Source organism: Dromaius novaehollandiae, chromosome 2, assembly GCF_036370855.1.
Source record: "Dromaius novaehollandiae isolate bDroNov1 chromosome 2, bDroNov1.hap1, whole genome shotgun sequence".
NCBI lineage: Eukaryota > Metazoa > Chordata > Aves > Casuariiformes > Dromaiidae > Dromaius > Dromaius novaehollandiae.
Window position 1 is genome coordinate 13,760,230 of NC_088099.1, and position 22,108 is coordinate 13,782,337.

At 34.6% G+C, this 22,108-nt stretch overlaps 1 protein-coding gene across 4 annotated transcripts in view; it reads left to right on the forward strand.

Annotated features, from left to right (window-relative positions):
- PFKP (phosphofructokinase, platelet) overlaps positions 1-22,108 on the forward strand; it is a 47,904-nt gene that overhangs the window by 22,560 nt on the left and 3,236 nt on the right. For 3 of the 4 annotated variants that reach the window (XM_064505777.1, XM_064505780.1, XM_064505779.1), the window contains 11 exons: positions 63-155; positions 574-699; positions 1,294-1,358; positions 2,904-2,973; positions 5,108-5,254; positions 6,169-6,239; positions 6,657-6,744; positions 7,696-7,848; positions 19,466-19,630; positions 20,767-20,828; positions 21,854-21,965. In XM_064505777.1, the coding sequence (XP_064361847.1) occupies positions 63-155; positions 574-699; positions 1,294-1,358; positions 2,904-2,973; positions 5,108-5,254; positions 6,169-6,239; positions 6,657-6,744; positions 7,696-7,848; positions 19,466-19,630; positions 20,767-20,828; positions 21,854-21,965 (1,152 nt within the window). Of the gene's footprint in view, positions 1-62; positions 156-573; positions 700-1,293; positions 1,359-2,903; positions 2,974-5,107; positions 5,255-6,168; positions 6,240-6,656; positions 6,745-7,695; positions 7,849-13,666; positions 13,820-19,465; positions 19,631-20,766; positions 20,829-21,853; positions 21,966-22,108 lie in introns of all 4 variants that reach the window. The other variant, XM_064505778.1, reaches the window with a different exon arrangement.

The following is a 22,108-nucleotide window of genomic DNA, read 5'->3' on the forward strand; positions in this document are numbered from 1 at the left end:
AATGTATGCATATATAAAATAATGGTGCTAACAAAACTACTGTATTTTGAAATTATCTGCAGCTTGTGGTTCAGCGGCTTGGTTTTGACACCCGAGTGACTATCTTGGGTCATGTGCAAAGAGGTGGAACTCCGTCAGCTTTTGACAGAATTCTGGTGAGTGAACCTACAATAACTACTCATAGCACCGAATGCTATAATTAAGCAGTTTGCTTTTACTTCCTTAGCACTTTTCATTAGAGTTTTGATTCCCCTTCTACCCTGCAAATGAATAATGTTCTTTACCTGTTGGACTTGACAAATACAATTATTGCCTCAAATTAACTGGCTGAAGAGCTCAAGCTTGGAAAAGTGAAGCATTTTGCAGAAGAGGAAACTATAGTAGGATTAAAAAGCAAAGAGCAATCTTGCCAACTCTATGGATCATAGAGTATTAAACAACCTGCTATAATTTCGGCTACCAAGGAATAACTGGTTTCAATTTGATTTACAGAGAAATCTTGACTGTTTCTGTGATCAAAAGCCATTTGCTTGTGAGTGCTTGCTTGAACACTGAAATGCTTTCTATTTTCAGGCAAGCCGTATGGGTGTGGAAGCTGTACTTGCCCTTCTAGAAGCTACTCCAGATACTCCTGCGTGTGTTGTGTCCCTGTCTGGAAACCAGGCAGTCCGTCTGCCTTTAATGGAGTGCGTGCAGATGGTGAGTTACTGGCAAAGGGCCAGTTTGTTCAACTACAACAGGCCACTGTGCACAACAGTCAACGGTCTGTTGTAGTTAACATGCTGATGGAAATGTCTGTAACGCTTACCGGCATTCAGGAATAATGAACTTTGAGCATGTTCTCTATGTGTTATTACTTACTTGCAAACCACCGACAAACAAGAATGAAAATTTTATTTTTAAATTTATTTAAAAAAAATCATTTCACTTCAGATCATCTGCCTTTTATCTCTACAACAAATTCTTCAGATGCTGCATCCATTTGTGTGTTATACAGCAGTAGGTTTCTTCACCAAAACTGTTCAATGCTACCTCTGCTTAAACAGAAAAACATCTGAAAATACAAAATAAATATATTGCTCTTTCCGGGAGACTTCAGGTGTCTGTTTTTACTCTGGTTTTCTCCTATCTGCTATAATCTATGGTATGATAAGAACATCATTAATCAAATATTAGGTTTTTTTTATTTTCACTTTGGAAAGCTAGTTCAGAAAGATGCATTTACAGAAATGTATTAAATGATTAACTTATTTTTCTTCTAAATGTATTAAATAATCAACGTCTTCTTTTAAGACTCAAGAAGTACAGAAAGCCATGGATGAAGGAAGATTTGTTGAGGCTGTGAGGCTTCGTGGAAGGTATGGCACATAATTCATACCAATGTATTTGTTCTAGCAGAGGGTAAATTGCTTGCCATTCTGGTAATGCTTGACATTTCTTTCTAAATATTTTAATTTCCTCTCTCTTTTTTCTTCTTCATTTTTGAACTTTTTTATTGTATTTGAGAAACAGGAGTAGAGGTGTTGCAGAAAGAGTTGCTTAAAAAGGATATTGAAATTCTTAGTTTTACAGGTATAAATAAGAAAAAAAAACAAAAATAAGAAAACTGGTTCAGTAACACTTCAAATTCTAGTGACTGATATTAGGATAACTCTAGCACACCAAGAAAAGAGCCTCTGTGATGTTTGAGCAGACTGGTAGCCACCATGTGTGTGTTCATGCAAGATTTTTTTGAAGCCAATTCCATGTAAGATAAGTCTGTCTGTAGATAGCTGGTAGTTTTCCAACAGCAATGTTGGAGGGAGTGTTCTGCAGTATTATATGTTAACAAAACATTTTCTGTTTCACATCATTAAATAATACAGATTTGTGATGAATTATTTTAAAGCTCACTTGCCTTCTATATAGTTATTTTATATTTTCGCAGTATTATCTTACAGGCATGGGCATTTTTCAGTGTTCTATACTGTTTTCAGATATTAAAAAAAAAAAGCAGTAAAAACTGTAATAACATATTGGCCCTTATATTAGATAACTGTTTTTAAAAGTTGCTTTAACTTGGCTAGAGCTAGGTTTGTTTGATCGCAGACAACATGTGATGCAATATTTTCAGCTAAACATTTAGCAAGTATACAGTCTTCATCCTTAAAAACCTGTTTTATTTGATACAATGGTGTTATTTATACAGAGTAATATAATCTACTAATAGTTGCACAGAAAGAAGATGAGAATTTTTAAATCCAGTATGGTAACTGAAGTTCCTGCATTTGATATTTGCTCTCAGGTTTAGTATCATATATTGAAGGGCATTTTTCCTCTAGAACTTACTTCCTTTTTTCACTGTCTAAATACAGTACTTTCAAATAGGTAGCATGTGCTTACATCAATAGAACAGATGAAAATTCTTATCCTAATGGCCGTTTTTTGGAGACAGACAGGCCTTGCATGTTCATTCATCTTAATTATGAACTTCCAGGTCTGCCATAGAAAATGGGATAGTGTTTTATTGATGAATTTTCTGGACGTAATGTTGCTTTGGATTTGGACAAGTTCAAGGCTAAATGCAATTTGAAAAAAGAGAGGTGCTCCCTCCGAAGGATCATTTTTGATTTTAAAAGAACTTTGTTCTTCCAAAAAGTTCATCAGTGATTCTGATAACAAAACGTAATGGAAACGTTGCTGTTTGTTTCTTTCTGAATGCTTTTTGTAAAGTCAGAATATTGTTTCTGGAGCTTCCATACTGGAGGGTTGACTCAATTTTTTTACAAATCTAAGATCTTAAAAGTATATTCTGCAAATTAGCATTTCTAAATGCTTTTTATCAATTTCTGGAAAATTCAGCAGTTTCTATCAAATAACTGAGAGTTGAAAGCTGCTGCTATTATTATTATTTATTTATTTAGGAGCTTTGAAAACAACCTTAACACCTACAAATTACTGTCGCACAAAAGACCAGATGCTGAGCTTCCAAAGGTAAGGTTTCTTTGAGGATGAAATACATGTCTTCCCTGGGGTGTTGGAACAACTCTTTTTTTTTTGTTGACACTCTCCCAGCCTATGCCATGGGATATTTTATATAACTTATTAAATATTATAATGGAAGAAAGAGGATTGTAACATGCAATGTGATTTTAAAAACTAACTTTTTTAAAGTGAGATAGAATTCTAACAGGAAAAATTTCTGCAAGTCACTTCCCTCCTCCCCTTCCCGTCCGCCCCCCCCGCAGTCTTAGTTGCATCTTTGGCCCCAATTGCTATAGTATCTGGTATTCATGATTACTGTTATGCTCTCTGTTTCTTAACATGGAGAGAAGGAAAGGTGATGTGATCATATTTAAGAGCCTAAAAGTACTGGGAGAAGGCAGGAGCATGACATATAAAGAATTAAAGCCCTTCCTTTCAAATGGCAAAACTCCTCAAGACTGGAGCAAGTTCAGGAATTCATGGGATAAAATGGGGAAGACACATGTATAATGTTTACCTTGTCTAACAAGTCATAATAGACATTTAGCTCTTGTTTTCTCTGTAGTTTGAGAGTTGCATAAAGAGGGAAATTTGGATTTATTAGGAAGTAGCCATTAAATATTATGTACGAAGAAATTTTGGCCAGATTCCATTTTCATTAATAGTTCACTGGATAACTTATTTTTTTGATCCTAGTTTGTGATTATGTTATCTCACTGGATAATTCCTTTTTTAATTGTTGTTTGTGACTATTAGTTACCTCAACTGCATGATTATTTTACTCATATCTTTTGGGGGATTTTCCCAACTAAATATTTAAATTATGATTAATAATATATTCTCATTATCATATTGAGGGGAAAAATTGCATTGAAAATAGAAGGAGCTAATTTAAATAGCTTATAACTGTTCAGAAATTCTGTGGAGGGCTAATAACATAATCACAATTAGTCATTTTAATTGGGGGAAAAATATATAACATGTTGTAGAAACTTAATTACAAATGAAAGAAAACTTGTTAAAAGCATTTAAAGGAACTACAATGAAATACCTGTAACTTAAGTGATATATTTTTTTAACTTAAGTTATACTTTTGTAGTATTTGAACATATACTATATATTTTATAGTGTATACATACCTATTTTAAAATAGGTGCGTAGACTAAAGCTATTTTGGTAATATTTTTAGTAGTATTTTATAGCTACAATGTGTGAATATGGACACTTGGAATGTCCAGATTGTAGTGCTTACATCCATTTACACATAATTGTTTTATCTTGAGTAGAACTGATAGCTTAAGGAACTAAATACATGTCTACAGAATGCACATTATATACCAAAAATACTTACTATTTAATGTTTTGTTTTGCACAGAACCTTCTCTTAAACTACTTGTGGTTAAATTACAAATGTATATCTGATGTCTCAGGCTTTTCCATTGGAGTTACTGCAACATATATAAAGCATTTACCTGGATCACATGTTAAATTTACAGGAGGGGAGATGATACAAACACAGTCAGCAGCAAATGCTTTAAAAATTGTCACAGTCTAATATCTGAACATTTATTATATATGAACATTGTGAAAGAGCTGAGTGTTCCTGTTTACTACTATATTGCCAGTCACTCTAAAAACCTGGCTGATGCTGTAATTTAAAAGTTATCATTGTTCTGCTTTGTGTGTTAATCAAAGAAATATGCTCACTTGCTATGTTGCTTGAATGGATCAAAACGGTTCCTATGTTTTTCTTAGCTGTTCCAGGTGTATCTTGCAATAAACTACTGCTTTGATGACATGAAACCAGTTGGATACAGCTTAGGATGTTTTTACCATATTTCTTGAACCTAGCTGAGCTATAATATAAAAAGCTGAATGACTTGACTAGCAAATCAGGTGAAACTGATGAAAAGTCTTAAACAAACAAAAAATAGAATGTCTTTTCTTTACTGTTTGTTTCTGTGTGGTATTCCACAAATGGAGCAAATAGGTATCTTCTAGTTAACCTTAAATTTTGCATGGTTCTAGGGCTTCTGAAAACGGTTTTATTACATTCCAGTATTTAGCCTCTGTATATGATGGAAAAATCAAGCATGGTTTACAAGTGAAAGTGCTGATAAAAATTATTTTTTTCCTTTTGCAGACTAACTTTAATGTGGCAGTTTTAAATGTTGGTGCTCCTGCAGCTGGAATGAATGCTGCAGTGAGGGCTGCAGTAAGAGTTGGCATAACTGAAGGCCATAAAATGTTTGCCGTCATTGATGGATTTGAAGGTTTTGCTAGAGGGAAGGTTAGTATTACATGGGTGTGGATAATACAGTACTATGTATCCCTGTCCATGCCACCACCTCTGTCATCTTTCTAGAAGGAATGCTTTGTGACATCATTGTGGGGAACGGATTCTAGATATTTTAGTTCACAAAAATATACACAACCTGAATTGTAACTGTATTTCTAAATTCTACAAATATATAGATTCATTTAGCTTTAGTGTTGCTAATCGCTTGCTGTAGAGATACAAAATTAGTTCAGAAGAATCCTACCCTCACTGTTTTGTCAGTGTTCTATTTTACCGTATAGTAGGTTTTCCACAGGATAACAGAAGAACCACTGATTCTGTGCAATGAGTTGTTGCATCTGTTTTCCTTTGCTGTAAGTAATTTTCCAGTGGTGCTTTTCAAAGGAGGGAGATTTTGTGTTTTTCCAGATGAGTCAGATTCTTCCGTTCCTCTTCTTTAAATGCTGTGCACCAGTCAGTGTTCTAAGGAGAAAATGGATGCAAGACTTGTCCATTTCTACTCCCTAGTTTGCCTAGATACAGCCACCAGTCCCAAAACTAACCTCAAAGATCTAGTTTTAGATTTTTCTTTCATCTCCGGTAAGAGAAAATGTGAAAACAGGATCAGGAGATGCATCCTGCCTCCTTGTTTCATCATGACCTGGAGGAAGAAAGAACAAATAGACAAATGGGAAGGGAGAAATTCAAGAGAACTTAAGTTAACCTCTTGGCACTGTATGTGTTCTGTGTGGTGGCTGTTTTTTTTGTCAAGTTCATTTAAGGGTGCCGCCAAACCACTCAATACCTGTTCCAACAGCTTTACCTTAAGTGGTGCCTGGCTCTTGCTGCATATCAAGAGAAGTAATAATTGGATGATTATTTAACAGAATCTCCTTTTTTGTATTTTTTTTTTCTTTAATTCAAAGATAAAGGAAATCAGCTGGGGAGATGTTGGAGGCTGGACTGGTCAAGGAGGATCAATTCTTGGTACAAAACGGTAACGTCCGTATTTTGGTCAATTGCTATGTTGAATTCTAGCTTGCTGTATACCCTGCATATGATTTCATGCTCTTTTCCTTTCACAGAATGCTTTAAATCTTTAATATTTTTTTGAAGTCCTCAAGTTCAAAATTTCATATTGAAGTATTAGTTCTGAAGAGAATGGAAACAGGAGTCTGGACCTCCACTGAAAATTCCTTAGGGTCCTTAACACTTACAAGAATTTCAAAACTCTTAATTTCTTCACTGATGACATAATTTCTTACTGACAATCAGGAAGAAGTAGTTGTATCGATAGATAAGCAAAATGAAAACTATTTCATTGTCATCTGAGAGTTCACATTTTCAGCTTAGTAGTTCTTGTTGCTACAGTGTCTATAGATTTTTACCTTTCTTCTGGTTTAATTATTTTTAGTACTCTTCCTGCAAAATATTTGGAGAAGATTGCTGACCAGATGCGCACTAACAACATTAATGCCCTTATGGTTATTGGTGGATTTGAGGTACATTGAAGTTTCTCCTTATGTCTAAGTAGAATAGAATTCCTAAGAAAAGGAATAGACTATTTTTTTCCCCCCAAATTTCAAGTAAAGTGTTTGATTATTACTATATTTGATGTTAATAGGATTAATATACTGCAACAACATTAATAGCTTTTAGGATCAGACATTTTGTCAATCACTGATTTATATGGAAAGCTGACATTCAAAATAATTACTAGTAACTGCAAAACAAGGTGTGTTAAATGGATAGATGAGGTGAGATTTTGTTAAAAAATAAAGTTTTTAATGACTTTTTCAGGGCAAGTTCCAGATACTATATCAATACTTAGAACTTGCCTCTAGCAGTTCTTAAGCTGTAGTAGTAATTGCACTTTGGTTCCTTATTTAAGCCACTCGTTCTCATATATTGTATTTCAAAATCTAAGTAATCTAGAAACATATTTCCATTTTTACCAAAACATTTCTTTATTTATGAGATCTTAATTCAGGAAAGTATTTGGGCAGTTCTTCCGCCGGGAAGAACATGCTTAAATACTTCTTGATGACAAATGTATCATGCCTCCCTCACCCCACCGCCTTCTTTCCCCACCCACCTTTTTAGGTATGGCCCTAATTCAGTAGTAGTAAGATTTTTAAAAGGAAAGAAACAGTACCTGAAGATTGGGGAACTAGTTTGCATTATATTTTTGTGCTGTACAAAACACTTGGTTATGTCTAAATTATGTACTCCCTTGCAAATGAAAGTTCTATTTATTGTTTGTTTTTAAAGTTATATCTGTTTTTAATGCCTTTTGTGTGTGTGTTAGATTTTTAGCAGTTCGTTAATGCTTTGACTTGCTGAAGTGTGCTGTGGTAGAAATGGCTCCCCCTGTGGCCCTTCCCATTTTATCATTCCAACCTTGCCCTTATTTTATTCATCCTAATTTTTCACCCAATGCCCGTGCCCAACAGGCATACCTTGGACTTTTGGAATTGTCAGCGGCCCGAGAGAAATATGACGAATTCTGTGTTCCAATGGTTATGGTTCCTGCAACTGTATCCAACAATGTACCGGGTTCAGATTTCAGCATTGGTGCAGATACTGCTCTGAACACTATAACTGATGTAAGTCTATTCTGGTGTGTGCACTTATTAACAAAGCAGTTCTGGTTAAAACTGACTAAATTGGCTAAAACTGGGTATTTTTATAGACCAGAACTTGGAAATATAATCTGGAGAATAATGCAGTTACTTGGTACAGCCACTTTCATGATACCCATTAAAAAGAGAAGTCTTGTGGTCTCAGTAGCTTCTATTAGATTTCCTCTGAAATTGCAACAATTTATTCCTAATTTTCGTTCCTTAATGCTTTTGGATTTGTAAACTACTAATTAGGATGACATACATGTACTGTATATGGAGGAAAGGAACCTAAAGCTAAGACTTGATGATAATTTTGTGCACTACAGAAGAAAAAAATAAATCCTTATTATATAAAATATTAGTACACCTAGCTGTAACAAACACTGAGTTAACATTCCTCTGTTCAGGAAGAGATCATTATTTATGTTACAGTTTCTCTAATAATAAGAAATAGCTGTGCTCTGCTAATAAAACAAACAGTTTTAACAAAAAAATTGAGACGTTATGAAGTACTAAAAATATCCAGTAACATAATGTAAATTAAAAACAGATCAATTAATACTAACCTCACTTGGGAAGAGGTAGCATTGTTGACTGCCATGCAAAATGAAACTTATTTTTGTCGTGTACATTTGCAGTTATCTGAATTGCTTAAGAAACAGCAATTCGTTGTACTTGTGTGAAGAGGAACAATTCTATTTCCATATATTCTGACTAAGTATGGTCCATGATGTAATCACAGTAATGTTATACTAAAAAGAAAAGTTTGAAAGAAGCATGATCTGTAGGCACATACACATATTGCAGATACGCTTGTGGAGTATAATAGAGCATTTTACTAATAAATAGTAAGAAGTCTAATAAAGCATTCCCCTTTGAAATAGAATTTTCATTTTTAGTTATGAAATAACTTCATTTCTTCCTCTAGAGCATGCTTACTGAATTACTGTGTTAGGAAAGTGCATGTTCCACTTCCCAATTTTTGTCACCAGTCATGTTGGAGCCAGAATGTAGGGCAGCTTTTTTTTTTCTCCTGCATAATACATTTTGACCTACATTCTAAGAGATGAAAAACAATAAGCATGATGCTCATGCAGAGAGGGAACAGAATTTCCCATTGCTTTTGAAAATGAAACATCAGTTCTTATGTCACTCTAACCGTTTGAAAGATTCCTCAAATCCTATCAACTTCAAGAGCACTAATGTAATTTTTGCACCTGTTGCATTTGTTTATGTTACCAACACAAAAATATTTACCTTCAGTATAATAAACCTTGAGTTATGAAATTCCAGTTTCCCTAACACCGTTGTTTTGTAGAAGACTATAAGCTAACTAAAACTTTTCTTGAAGGTATTCTTTTTTAATACACAATTTAAGTTATAGAAATTGACCTTGTTTCCAGTTCTGGTAAATAAAAATATCTCTCCAAAATGATTGATCACAAATTAAGGTGAGTAAATAAAAATGATTGTGCATAACACCTGCTTTTCTTCTCTTCTACATAAGCTTTGTGTGTTTATCTAACTGGCTTCTTTTTATAGGCTATTTCATGTAGAACAAAAATAATGTAGACTTTTTTTTTTTTTGCTGTTGTGTTTTGCTTTATACTTAAAAGGTTTCTAGATACCCTCTGACTTCATTAGATAGCAAGCTGTCAGTATCTCCTTTTTAATATGGTAGTTGAACAGTTTTCTGTCTGATAATATTTACTAATAAAAACTTTTGTATTGTTCTTACATTTTATTTTGCCCAGATTTTTCTCTGAAATAAATATGAAATGTAATGGCTTTACAAGATTTAGATTCAAACCAATGGAAGATTAAGATTTACTCTCTTGGGGGGTCGAGCAGCAGGGGTGGAAAGACTTTCTTGTTGTGGAAATATTCGTGTGTAATCTTCTCTTTGGTTCTTCGCACATGTTCTATTCAAACTGATAATGAAAAATGGATCCTTTCACTCCTATGTCATATATTCAGATCAGGCAGTAGTGATACTGCCCTCTATTAAACGTGACTGATAGCCTCAATACAAGTCATATAACTGACTTGTGGTAAACAGAAGTAGCAAGTGGATGTGAATGTCCATCATATTTAGCTTATAGTATTTTTATTCGCCTAGTGTTGTCAATAGGAATAATTTGCCATAGTTTTCAGTCTGATTATTTATCAGATTATCACCTCTTATAAACACCAAAATGTCATCACATTGTCACAGTTTTGCTGTGGTACTGTTCTTACTTCTGTATTCATGTTCTTGACAACTTTCAGGAAGGTAAGTATATGCTTTCCTCTTGGGCAATGAGGCCTTGTTTAGAGTTTGGCATTACTAGACACTTCTCAGCGTTAGGCTGTTTGCAACTTGTCCAAGCATATAAATGGTATCTTGAGACTGAGTCATATTTGCAAATACAATGTGTTACCGTGCTCCATTTAGATAGATATAGTACTTAGCTTGGAATCAGCAAAGATAGTATATGATCTGTAAATAGTTACATAAATACAGAGCTTCTGAATTACAGATCAAGTGAGAACATGCTTTGCCCTGATAATAGATTATGGATAATACTTTCGTTAATGACTAAATGTAGATTTTATGACTGATTCTGACTATCCTGAAATTTTCCATTTTGCATTTGTATTTTGAAGTGTAGGTTTCAAATAAGTTAGAGTAGAATTTGATTTGTCTTTCAAATAGTGTTTTAAATTTACATTATGCTGGTTCAGTTTTCAGAATGTCATTGCAAACAGTTGTCAATGAAAATTGCACAATATAAAATACCCGGGGAAAGCTGAAGGTATCAATATTAGAAATAGATATACTTAGGGCTTTTATGTCTAGGCTGACATAACATTATTCAGAAATGCAGGATAAGAACATGAAATTGACTTCTGTGTAAAGAAGCATCAATAAAATAATATAACAAAAATTAGAATATTCTCAACTTCATGTTGCTAATCTAGAGAAACATAGAACAGTATTATTTCAGCTAGACCTGCAGAATGTGACACAAAAGAAGTGTTTTGTCTTTTCTTTTTTCTTACATAACCATGAAGGCTAGAAATTTTTCCTAAATGAAAGCTGGCTTATTTAATGCAAACCTTCGTCAGAAAGAAGGTTGAGCAATACATTTTACACTGGTGGAGCTAAAAACAAAACCAGAAACCTACTCTGTAATTAAGTAGAATGTATGAAAAAATTAGACTCTTTCAGCTACAGAACATGGTAAGAGAATGGATGAAAATTTAATTGGAAAAAAAAAAAGCCCTACTGATGGGTTAGAAGATGCTGACAGAAGAGTAAACCAGAACAAGGTATGGAAGAATGAGTTTAATTTAGGAGATGCAGAAGTAAAGGGGGAAAATAAAAAGAAAATGTGTCAGCTGGAGATGGGGGCAGGGGGAGAACTGAAGAAAAGAAGAAGCTAAGACTCCCAAATATGTGCTTTTGACAGTCTGCCTTTTCCCTTCCTCAGAGGGAAGGGTGCAGGTTGATCAACTAGCTTGACAACTAAAGAGTCAGAGAGCCACAAGAAGACCCTTTCTCGCTGAGGAGCAAAGGAAGCTACGGTTAGATTGCCTTAATGCAGTCTCCATACAGTTCCCTTGAAAGTTCCCACTGTCCTGTAACCTCCTAGTGCTGGTACTAGCACACATGACTACACACTAATCTGGACTGGTGTTCTGAACTGGTTCAAAATTAATCCAGAAAAACTAACCAACTAGTTAAACTTTCATCCAGTTCAGTTTTTGTGACAGCTAGGTGTGGGGCTAGGGCAGTTAATCCATCCCTTTCAATGGCAGTTCACACTCAGATCAACATGAAGTTAACAACACACAGTGTGTGCTTGACTGCAGGGATTTTTACAGTGCCTTTTTGGTTATACCAATACCTTTATTAATAATAATATAATAAAAGAGTGTGAAAAAATTAATCCATATTATTAACATGATACAGTATCTTTTCATGATATTAATGCAACCTTCAGGAAAAAAAAAAGCAATTTTTAAAACCACTTATGGATTCCTTGTCCTTTGTAATTGTTAAATCTACCCTTCATTGAAAGTGTTTTTCCTGTTTTGCTGCAGTGATGTGAAGATTTTGCATATAATCATCTAATGCTTATGCTGGGTGAAGGTATAATCTTTGGATATGTTTGCTAAAATCACTTGCATCAAATGAAATGGTAATATTTAATGCAAGGAAAACATATCTTACACTGCAGACTAACTGTATTGGTTATTGCTCTAAATCTCCCTTCAACTCTATTTCACTAAGACCTCAGTATAAAACTTTTCTGAGAAACTCCTAAGTGTTTTGCAGATCTCCAGGAAAGCTTGCAGTTTTACCAAACCACAATGACTCAGTACACTTTTAATAGTAATAAATTCAAGCAGCCTGACTGAGCTGCGTTGGGCTGGGTGATTGCTGCTTCTCAATGAAGCTTTTTGGATGAACAAAAAGAAAAATGCCTTTTGGCTCTTTTCTGGCTACTCTGCCTCTCAGAGCTACAGGTCTGACAGAAGCCTTCTAGATTCTGTTTCAGACTTTAAATTGGAAATGCATCCTAGCATTGTGTTTATTTGAAAATTACATTTCCAGAATACCTAAGTGGTGGTAGACTTCAGAATTTTGAAACTCAGCTTGGTCACCTACCTCTGTATGGCCTGTTTTCTCACTGAATGGGATCTGCTTTCCCAGAAAAAAACATAAGCAGAACTCTCTACATCTTTCTCTATTGGTTATAGATATTTGTGTGAGGAAGTAGTCATTTGATCTGCAATAATTTGCTTTTCTAAATTGTTTTGACAAATTGAGGAGGTTGGACTTCTGTGAACATCAGTCTTTTCTGGGAGAAAGAGATTGACAAAAAGGGAATATACTGTGTGATTAGACTTTCTCGTGGAGAGTCATTACATATGTGGTAATTTTTCAAACTTCCTATCATGACAGTTGGTAAAAATTAGTTTATATTTGGAAGAATTGGAATACTATAAGTAAAACACACTTATTGACTTAAAACAAGCTGTACAATTTTAACCCTTATGTAGTATTTTAACATCTGTTAGGAACATCTAATCCACTTCACATACTGCATTTATTTTGTAGTGTTTGGAATCCTCTCAAAAATCTGTAGCTACTTTTCTCAATCTTTAAAATGTACTTGCAAACTTTAAATCATCCATATGCACATGTGAGATTCTTGGGTGGTTCTGGGCATAAATCCAATTTATGGGCATAGGAGTAGATATGTGCTGTTTATAAAATCTTCAAAGTCATAGAGTAACTTTTTTTTTCTTTTTTTAATCTGAATGGAAGTAGATATGTCTTGACCTTATAGGATAACATAGTTTTCTAAAAAGCAGCTTTCCTTATAGTAGTATGTCTCTAAGCATTTCCTTCAGACTGTAGTTGTTAGATGTAGGTAGTTAACATCTTTCTCAACTCCTTAGCATGTGTCAAACTCTGTTCTTTAAGTGGCTTTTTGTAGAATGACTTTCAAACTACCTTTCTGCTGTTTCTGCTCAACTGCTTCAGATCTGTATGCTGTGCACACTTCATATTCACTATGTATTAACCTGGACTAATCTTTTGCATTTCTTCAAAGAGTATTGCACCAATGCAACCCTAGTGCACTGTTGTGGGATGTGCAGGATCTCTTCTTCCCTCTCCCTGGGAATCTCACTAATTTTACTCATTTGGGCCAATGGACAGCCAAATTTCCCATCACATGCAAAGAGTCATTAGCAGAACAATCCAAAGACAAGGAATGTATTGCTAATACTTGTACCACTGCTTCAGGCCTATGAAAGTTGTCTGCAATTACATGAGGCACGTTCCTGCTTTGAGGAGTTTTGTGTACCGATCTGTGTGTTGCCTGCTACAATTAGCAACAATGTGCCAGGCACAGACTTTAGTATTGGTGCTGACACTGCCCTGAATGCTATCGTGGAGGTAAGACCGTGTATCTTTTAAAAATTAAGCCAATAAAATATGTAACTTCAGGATATGTAAAGACTTTGAAATGTCTAGTTTTCTAAAATAATTAATTCACTGTCACCGGAATTTTGATGTTTTATGTATATATTCACACAGAGACAGAGAGAGAGAGAGACAGAGAGAGAGAGAGACAGAGAGAGAGAGAGACAGAGAGAGAGAGAGACAGAGAGAGAGAGAGAGACACACAAACAGACACAGAGACACAAACAGACAAACAGACACACAGTTTTAGACTGATTAAAGATTAACCTAATTAAAATTATGTTGGATGTTTATACTTCGGGGCTCTGTTTTGTTATCCAGGACTTAGGGCATTTGCTGTTACTGAGAATAAAAGATTTTGCTTGTTTTGATTTTGCTTTTTATTTAAACTGTTTATTATAAGTAGTTCCTTAGCATTATTCAATGAAAGAAGAAAACACATGTTTTATAAATGCCACATTTACTGAATGGGCTAATGGCTGAGCTCCCAGGGTAGCAGAGCATTTTAAGTCTTTGGCTAACACTAAACACATGAATAATTCCATAGACTGCATTAGTCTTAATGTGTATTAAATGTATATAAATGGGAGTGTAGTATAAGCATTGAAGTCTGTCACTGAGGCCTGTAAACAATTTAGGGCCAGAACTTGCTGTGAATGAAGTCTTCCATTTCAGTCACAACAAGCCCAGTCCTCTAGTTTTAGTCTTCCATAACTTTTTTTCCCCTCAGCTACAACTGCTTTGTGAGCTGTAAATTATCTACCCTCCTGTTGAGGTCTAGTGCAAACAAAGGAGTAAACCCCTCCACTATGCAATCAGCTTTGGGATTTTTCCTAAACTTCCATTCATACAAAGAATTACAAAAAGTAATTGGCCAACAAAGAGTCTGATTTCAGAGTCAGGGCACTGAGAAAGGCAGATTTGCTTTCCTGCTCTGATACAGAATTATTTATTTATATAGAGTGAGAAAGCTTCATTAAGTGATTAAGAGAGAGCTGTATCAGAACACCTCATGGCCTCATCAGTGAGAGATGCATTACAGAAAGGTAGCTCTCACTTCATTTTTGTCTTTAGGGAAATAAATACCATACGTCCATCTCAAAACACCTTGATTTCACCAAGACATAGAAGGGGTAAATAGCAGCAATGCAGTTATACACAGGATGCAAGTACTTTTACCACTTCACTATGTCTTCCTCTTACTTATTTGCAAATGTTATGTTCTAAGCAATATGAATGATACCACTAGAAGCCTTTAACAGAGATTCACCTATTAAAATACAAGAAAAGAAAAGAAAGTGGTTGTACACGTATTGCTATGTCCTCTTATTTCACAGTTTTATTACTTTAATTGCAGTTTGTACAGCTTTTAGTAATGCTCTACTAAAAAAAATAAATAAATGGTTTTATCTATTTAAATTCATTAAAGTAAGGATGTTTTGTTTAGCCTAAAAATAGAATAAATTTGGAGGAGGTTTGAATATCAGATTTTCAAGGAAGCTGGCTCAGTTCATATGATGACTCAACCAGCAATTGAATTCCAAAAAGTGCTTTAAGTCACCTTGCCTGCACGTCTAAAACTTTTGAAGTTTGGCCTGTCCAGCCTATGGAGTAGGATATGAATTGAAAAAACAAGAAAGAAACAGACTTGGTCAGGACTTAATTACAAAGCCAAGTTTTATTTTGAATGCGGTCTCTTCATGAGAAGAGCAGTCAAACAAATGGCTGCAGCCATTTTTTTCATAGAAGGCAAGTTTAAAAGGTATACAAACATCGTTCTTCTGTTAAGTTACACTGCCTGTATCAATTCTGCTTGCAGGTAGCACCATTTTACCATTGAATCTGGTGTTGTAGTCTGTAATCTTCTCTAAGGGTGTTATTTTCCACATTTGGATATAACTGATTTCTTAAGTCCATCAGAAAAATTGTCAGAACATATTTTGTGGAGCTGGAAGGAGGGAAAACTTATTTAGGAGACAGAAGAGGACAAGGGGGAGGAGAAAAATAAAAGAGAATAATTTGAAATCCAAATCAGTTACCTGATCCAACTCACTGCAAGGTTTCACAAAAGCCAGTAGTATATAGACAAGCTGCAAAGGACTGCTACTGTCTTCTAACAGCAGCAGTCTTTATCATTATAGCCTCAGCTTCTTGAAAGCTGTTCCCATAACCATGAATTAAGAATTTCTACTTTTATACTTTTTTTCCATGAAAATAGCTTAATGCTATAAATGATCCTGTAAATATTTCTTTCCTAAATTGATGATAGGACCAGAAATAATCTTCTGTTGCCTACGTGAGCACAGTGATTCAGGTGTTTTAGTGTCTCCAGAATCCAACTTTTATTTTCTCTGAAGCATGAAGTTTAATAGGAGTTTAATTTTGTGCATGACTGCACAAAACCCATCTTTGTATGGACCGATATAGCAGAACTGCCACTAAAGACAATCTATGTGTATTTACACATAGGTTACCTTTACTGACAGCTCTTCTAAAGCAAGAAATCCTGTGAAAAGCAAAAAACCTTTTTCATCACAACTAGTAGAAGTAATGCTGTGAAATTCTAACTGTCCTATGAAAATAGTAAGATGCAAGGAGACAACGCTGAGACAAGATAAAGTAATGGCAATAAGAATCCATAAATCAATACAGTAAAAACATGGAAGACTTTTTTTTTTTTTTTTTTTTTTTTTTTTTTTTTTTGTACAGGCATTTACTTTTGTTTTTAGTACGTGATATCTCGACTTGCCTTTGTGGTAATTGGTACTGTAAAGTTTAGATAAGTTGAAACTAAATAGTATAGTTTGAATTTTTAAAGGTGGTATATTGTAGGCATATAGATGAACACAAACATGTTGCTACTAGGCTGCAGATGACTACCACTAATCATAAAAAAACAAAAACCCTATAGATATTAAAACTAGAAAAGATTCCACATAGATCTAATATTTCCTGTATCTTGAGTCCTATAATCTCATCCTGTAGGTTTTTCACCAAGCTGCTGTTTGAATAAGAAAACCTTATGTTGAATCTGCTATTTTACTGCCTAAGATTCTTTGAAATTAATCAGTGTCATTTTTGTATTTGAGTGTTTTTGTCACAATCATGCTGGGAGAGGAAGAACAGTAGACAGAAGACTGCATCTCTCCCTTATAGTTAATAATAGAAATCCTTCTTAAAAAAAAAAAGCCCTAAGGTCAGTAATATGAAAACAACTCCATGTTGTTTGAGCTTGTTTGGTGTCTGAGTATGCTGTTAGTGGAGGGAGTGTGTTTGGGGGGAATATCCTTTTAATTTATCCCAAACCCCATCAAAATTCCTCTCTCCACCCTCTGTTGCAGTATAGCATGATAACTCGGGAACCATTGATTCTGCCCTTCATCTCGGCAAAAGCCTATCAATCCCAGCCCAACTCTGGAAACAGCATCCAGCTTCCTAGCAGTCCCAAACCATTCTACTCTGTTTGCTAGGGTTCTGAGAAGAAAAGGGGGAGAAGAGAGATGGGAAGGAGAGGGAAAAGAAAGAAAGGGATGCATACCACAAATGGAAACGAAGAAGATGATATGATGCTCTGATTACAGGCATATTAAATAATCTGCAGCTTCGTCTAGTCCTTAAACAGATGCTGGTGACTTATGGTACCAGGATTTCTAGGTGCTCAATTTGAGCTGTTTTAAAAGGGTCTTATTTTTACAAAGCTTGGAGATTGCCAATGTTTAGGTCTCTCAAATGAAGGAAATCTTGGCATATATATTTATTTATTCAGTATCTAAAGCAAAGAATTTTTATATCATAATCTAAGCACATAGTAGCATCCAGTTTCAGGCAGCTTGTTTTAAAAGAGTTAAAACTGGAGCAGTGCCAAGTCCTAGTAAAAGTAATAGGGATTTTTATAGGTGTGTTACTGTTTATCATAAAACAAATACCAGTATTCTGCAATAATTCTCAGGGAGTCACTCCTGGAAGAGGAAAGTAGAGCTTGAGGACACTATAAAACCCAAGACAGGTAGAAAGAATGTGTCATTTTGAAGAACAGATGAAGTTCAATCTAGCCTTTTGTGACATAGTTTGCTGTGGAGATGTTTCCTGGGCAGAGCAACAGAACATGTTAATCCATATTGTGGATGCAGTCATGTGAATTGTGCACATATATGTATATATGTAAAACGCATAAATGAAACTACATGTATCTTTTGGTAGTTGGACCCAAGTAAATGCATTTTTGTCATTTTTAAGTGTCATTTTTAGTGCTTGAATATATTAAACATTATAATGCTAGAAATTCTTATTTTTTATTATTTTAAGTTCTCTCATGTATCAAATGAATGTATTTGTTCTGCGATCTTTTGGATATATTTCCGAAGACAGTATTGCTTGCAATCTTAATTTCAGCTTGAAGTCCTATATTCAGTTGTGTGAATGTTGGTTCTGGTTATAAAAATCTGTCATGGAAAGGTAGGCAAAAATGCCTCAAACATTACAGGATCTGTAGTTATTCAGAAAATGAGTAAGGTATGGGGATTTTTTTAATGCTGTCATAATTCAAGTTTCAAGATGACAAACTTTACAGATTGTTCCATTTCTTTAATTTCTATTAAACAGAACTAGTGTGGGGAACAGTACATTAGTTTTGAAAAATTCTTCTCATGTCTAAACCCAGTAGAATTTCTGTTTATTCTGGAGAAAAAGAGGGAAATAATCTCTTTCTCCCTTACTCACTTCATGAAAGGAAGATGCATTGTCTGTCTGACAAGTTCAACAGAACCTTGAAAGGTTGCTGTAGAAATATTTTCATTTCAGTTTATCAGGAGCTTTTTGGTTATTTAAACTCGAAGATACTTAGTAATATAATTTTCTGGGTCCTACTACATTGAAGGTTTCCTCTGTTCCTCTTTTCTAAGTCTCTTAGGCAGCTCTAGTAAATATTGGTGTTAACTGGTGCTGTGTAAACATAGACCTCTTTGCAGAGAATGTTTTTTATGCTGGTCTGGGTAAGATGCAAGTGGAGAATTCAGCCTTATAGTAAGTAAGTATCTATCTATAAACAAAAACAAACAAAAAAAAGTAGCTGCAGTAGTGCTTGAGAGAATGATACTTGTGTGGATATAGTTATTAGAAAGTAAACCATAGGGCAATACATGCCCAAGATTTAAGTTTAAGAATTTTTTACTGTTAAGCATAGTTGAGAATGCAGTGAAATTCAAAAAAAAAATAGTAAGAAAAAATAAAATTTTCAGTAATGCATAGAGTTAAAGCAAATGCCGATTGAAATGCTGAAAAGCTCTAATATGTCTAGCTATATCTCTGTTAGAAAACTATCATTACTTTTAAATTGTAAAAGGCAAAAATGAGATTAATTATTATTTTAGTATTTGCAGGAAACAAACATGGTTTGATACTAGTAAAGCATTTTCTTTTGGCTGTGGTGCTGCATGTATAATTCATAAGAAATACTTTCTCTGGTGATAATTATGGTAGTTAAATGAGTTATGATTTCTTGGAATTTTAAAAATATATTTTTTATAAATTTCTGAACTGTATTACCAAAATGTGAGATGTAATTGTATGACACAAGAAATACATATATATTTAATTATTGAATATCCTGTTTTCAATCAGACATGTGATCGCATCAAACAGTCAGCCAGTGGCACTAAGCGTCGTGTATTCATCATTGAGACCATGGGTGGTTACTGTGGTTACCTGGCCAATATGGGGGCCCTTGCAGCAGGAGCTGATGCTGCTTATATCTTTGAAGAACAGTTTGATATTCGAGAGCTCCAGGTATGTGACATTAGAAATATTTTCCTAATTTTTAAGTAGATTCTAAAACTACTATGCATATATAGTACGCTATATATTTTAAGTAGATGGTTAATGTTACAAAAAAGATATTTTAGAATGTAGCTAAAAGCTGCACTTCTCAGAGTTTCACATTCATACAATGCCAGTTTTTGAATCCTACTATACTGAGGAAGATCTACCCAGTTAATCTCTGCATCGTGTTCAGTTAACTGGCAAAATTATTGTATCTAAACACTGTTATGTCAATTGTTACATTTGTATTCATCTGTTTGAAACTCAAGTTACATGTAAATGAACAGAGCTGAGCAGATTTAAAAGAAAAACAAAATAGGATAAAAAGAAATACCTTTTTCACTGTGGTTGTGCCTCAGCTCATTCTCACAGAAGGGTATTCAGGTCAGGATTTTAGCGGAATCTGAGGTGGAATAGATACTGACTTTGATAGCAGAATTATTCAAAGCAGGTTTGGAAGGGTTATTAAAATCTCAGGCTTTAATGATTACAGATTAGGACATGACTTTGCATAGAATCTAAGCAGATGCAAAACTTGTCTGCTGTGGGGCTTTTTTACACTTCTGAGGTAGTTGGTTCTAGTTGCTGTCATGGACAAAATACAAGGCTAAACAGATACAGATTTCCTGAAAGAAGATGATGTGTGAGATGAATTGTAATTTCTCACCACTCCTTTCTCAGTGGCATGCACTCTTTATGTCATATGAACATGTGCCAACACAGCAATACCTTACCCTATCCATAGCAAAAGTATTATAAGTACTGGGAGTAAGAGCAGAATATGATCTTCTATAGTATTTTTTATATTTCAATGTATATCGGAGTTATCCAACTCCAGTATAGCATGCAGAAAAACAATATGTGGTCATTAAAATCAGTTATGGATGATGTGGAGGAAGAAGTTAGTTTTAATCCAAGATGAATAGCTGCACAGAATAAATTATCCTGGATTTCCGAAAATCAGTTGCTTCTTTGAATTTGCACATAATACTTGATGTGGAACCCTTTACAGAAGTTTTCAGGATAAGGCAATATTGGCTCATTACAGTTATTTTTAAAGAGTTCTGCATGAGTTTTGTTAAAAATGTTCTTGTTGCTTCTAGGCTAACGTGGAACACTTGACTGAAAAAATGAAAACCAGTATTCAGCGTGGTCTAGTGCTGAGGTAAGCAAATGTAGGTTTAACAGATTGCAAAAGTGATGCTGAGCTTTTCTAGGCAAGTAAGTTGTTTGGCCTCTTGTGAAAACACTTCAAAGTATATATACCTTGATTATTCCCTTAGCATGAGATTGTTAATAAAGCTGTTGCTCCAGAAGGCAAGTCAGGGAGCTGTCTGGAATCTGAAGTCCAAAAACTTCATTATTCTTATGTAAATACATGTGCTCTAATAGTAGATATTTTTCAGCCTATTTTCTCATCGGCTTTGTCTTTTACCATAGCTCCTTTTCCTAAGGATAGCGTAAAGTTATGCACATGCATGCATGTACCATAGCCCTTATGATAAAAGTCCTACTCGCATTTTGCCAGATATCACAGGATAAAACACATTTCAAAGAAATCAGAACCTTTAAAACATGTTGGTTAGCATGCTTATAAATTATACCTTTTCCTTAGGCAGTCTGAGTAAGTCTGCAGCTTCACACTCTCTTTCATGAACATTTATTTTCAGTCTGCCATGTAGTGAAGTGATGAAAAATGAAATCCACATTGAATTGTATGAGGAAATCATTATGTATGTTGAGATTCTGCTAGCTTTTTACAGGGCTGAGAAATTGAGAGCATCTAGTTACGTGATTAGGGTGAAGAAATATCTGACAAGAGACAGCAGAAGATAGTATTCATTATGCCCATTTTATAAAGGACAAAGTGATGACATTGGATGTATTTAACTTCTGGTTTTATGCATTTTTCCCTCTGTATAATGACCTTGTCAGACATAAAATGGCATTTTTCACTATCCTATACAACAATGGATTCCAGCTGACCTGCCAGTAATGTCATTGTAGTAAAAGTAATACAGACTTGAAAACTAAAGTGTGAACACGTTACACGAAAACAAACCTATGTGATGTAACTGTTGAGTGTTGACCACTGGTATCAAGAAAATGGGAAGATGTTTATTGTAGCAGCTGTAAAGACATCCACTACTTTATAATTAATTTAACTGTATCTGGCCTGAATTGTTACAGAAATGAGAACTCCAATGAGAATTATACAACTGACTTCATTTATCAGCTGTATTCTGAAGAAGGAAAAGGAGTTTTTGACTGCCGAAAAAATGTATTAGGCCACATGCAGCAGGTAAGCTTGTCTGTAATTTCAAGGTCATTTTTAACTCAATATGCACAAAGAGCACATGCTTTTCAAGAATTTCAAGCAAGTCTGACTCAGGATGGAAAAAGAAAGAAGTACGTGGATTTTTGTTTGTAGGTAACTCACAAGTA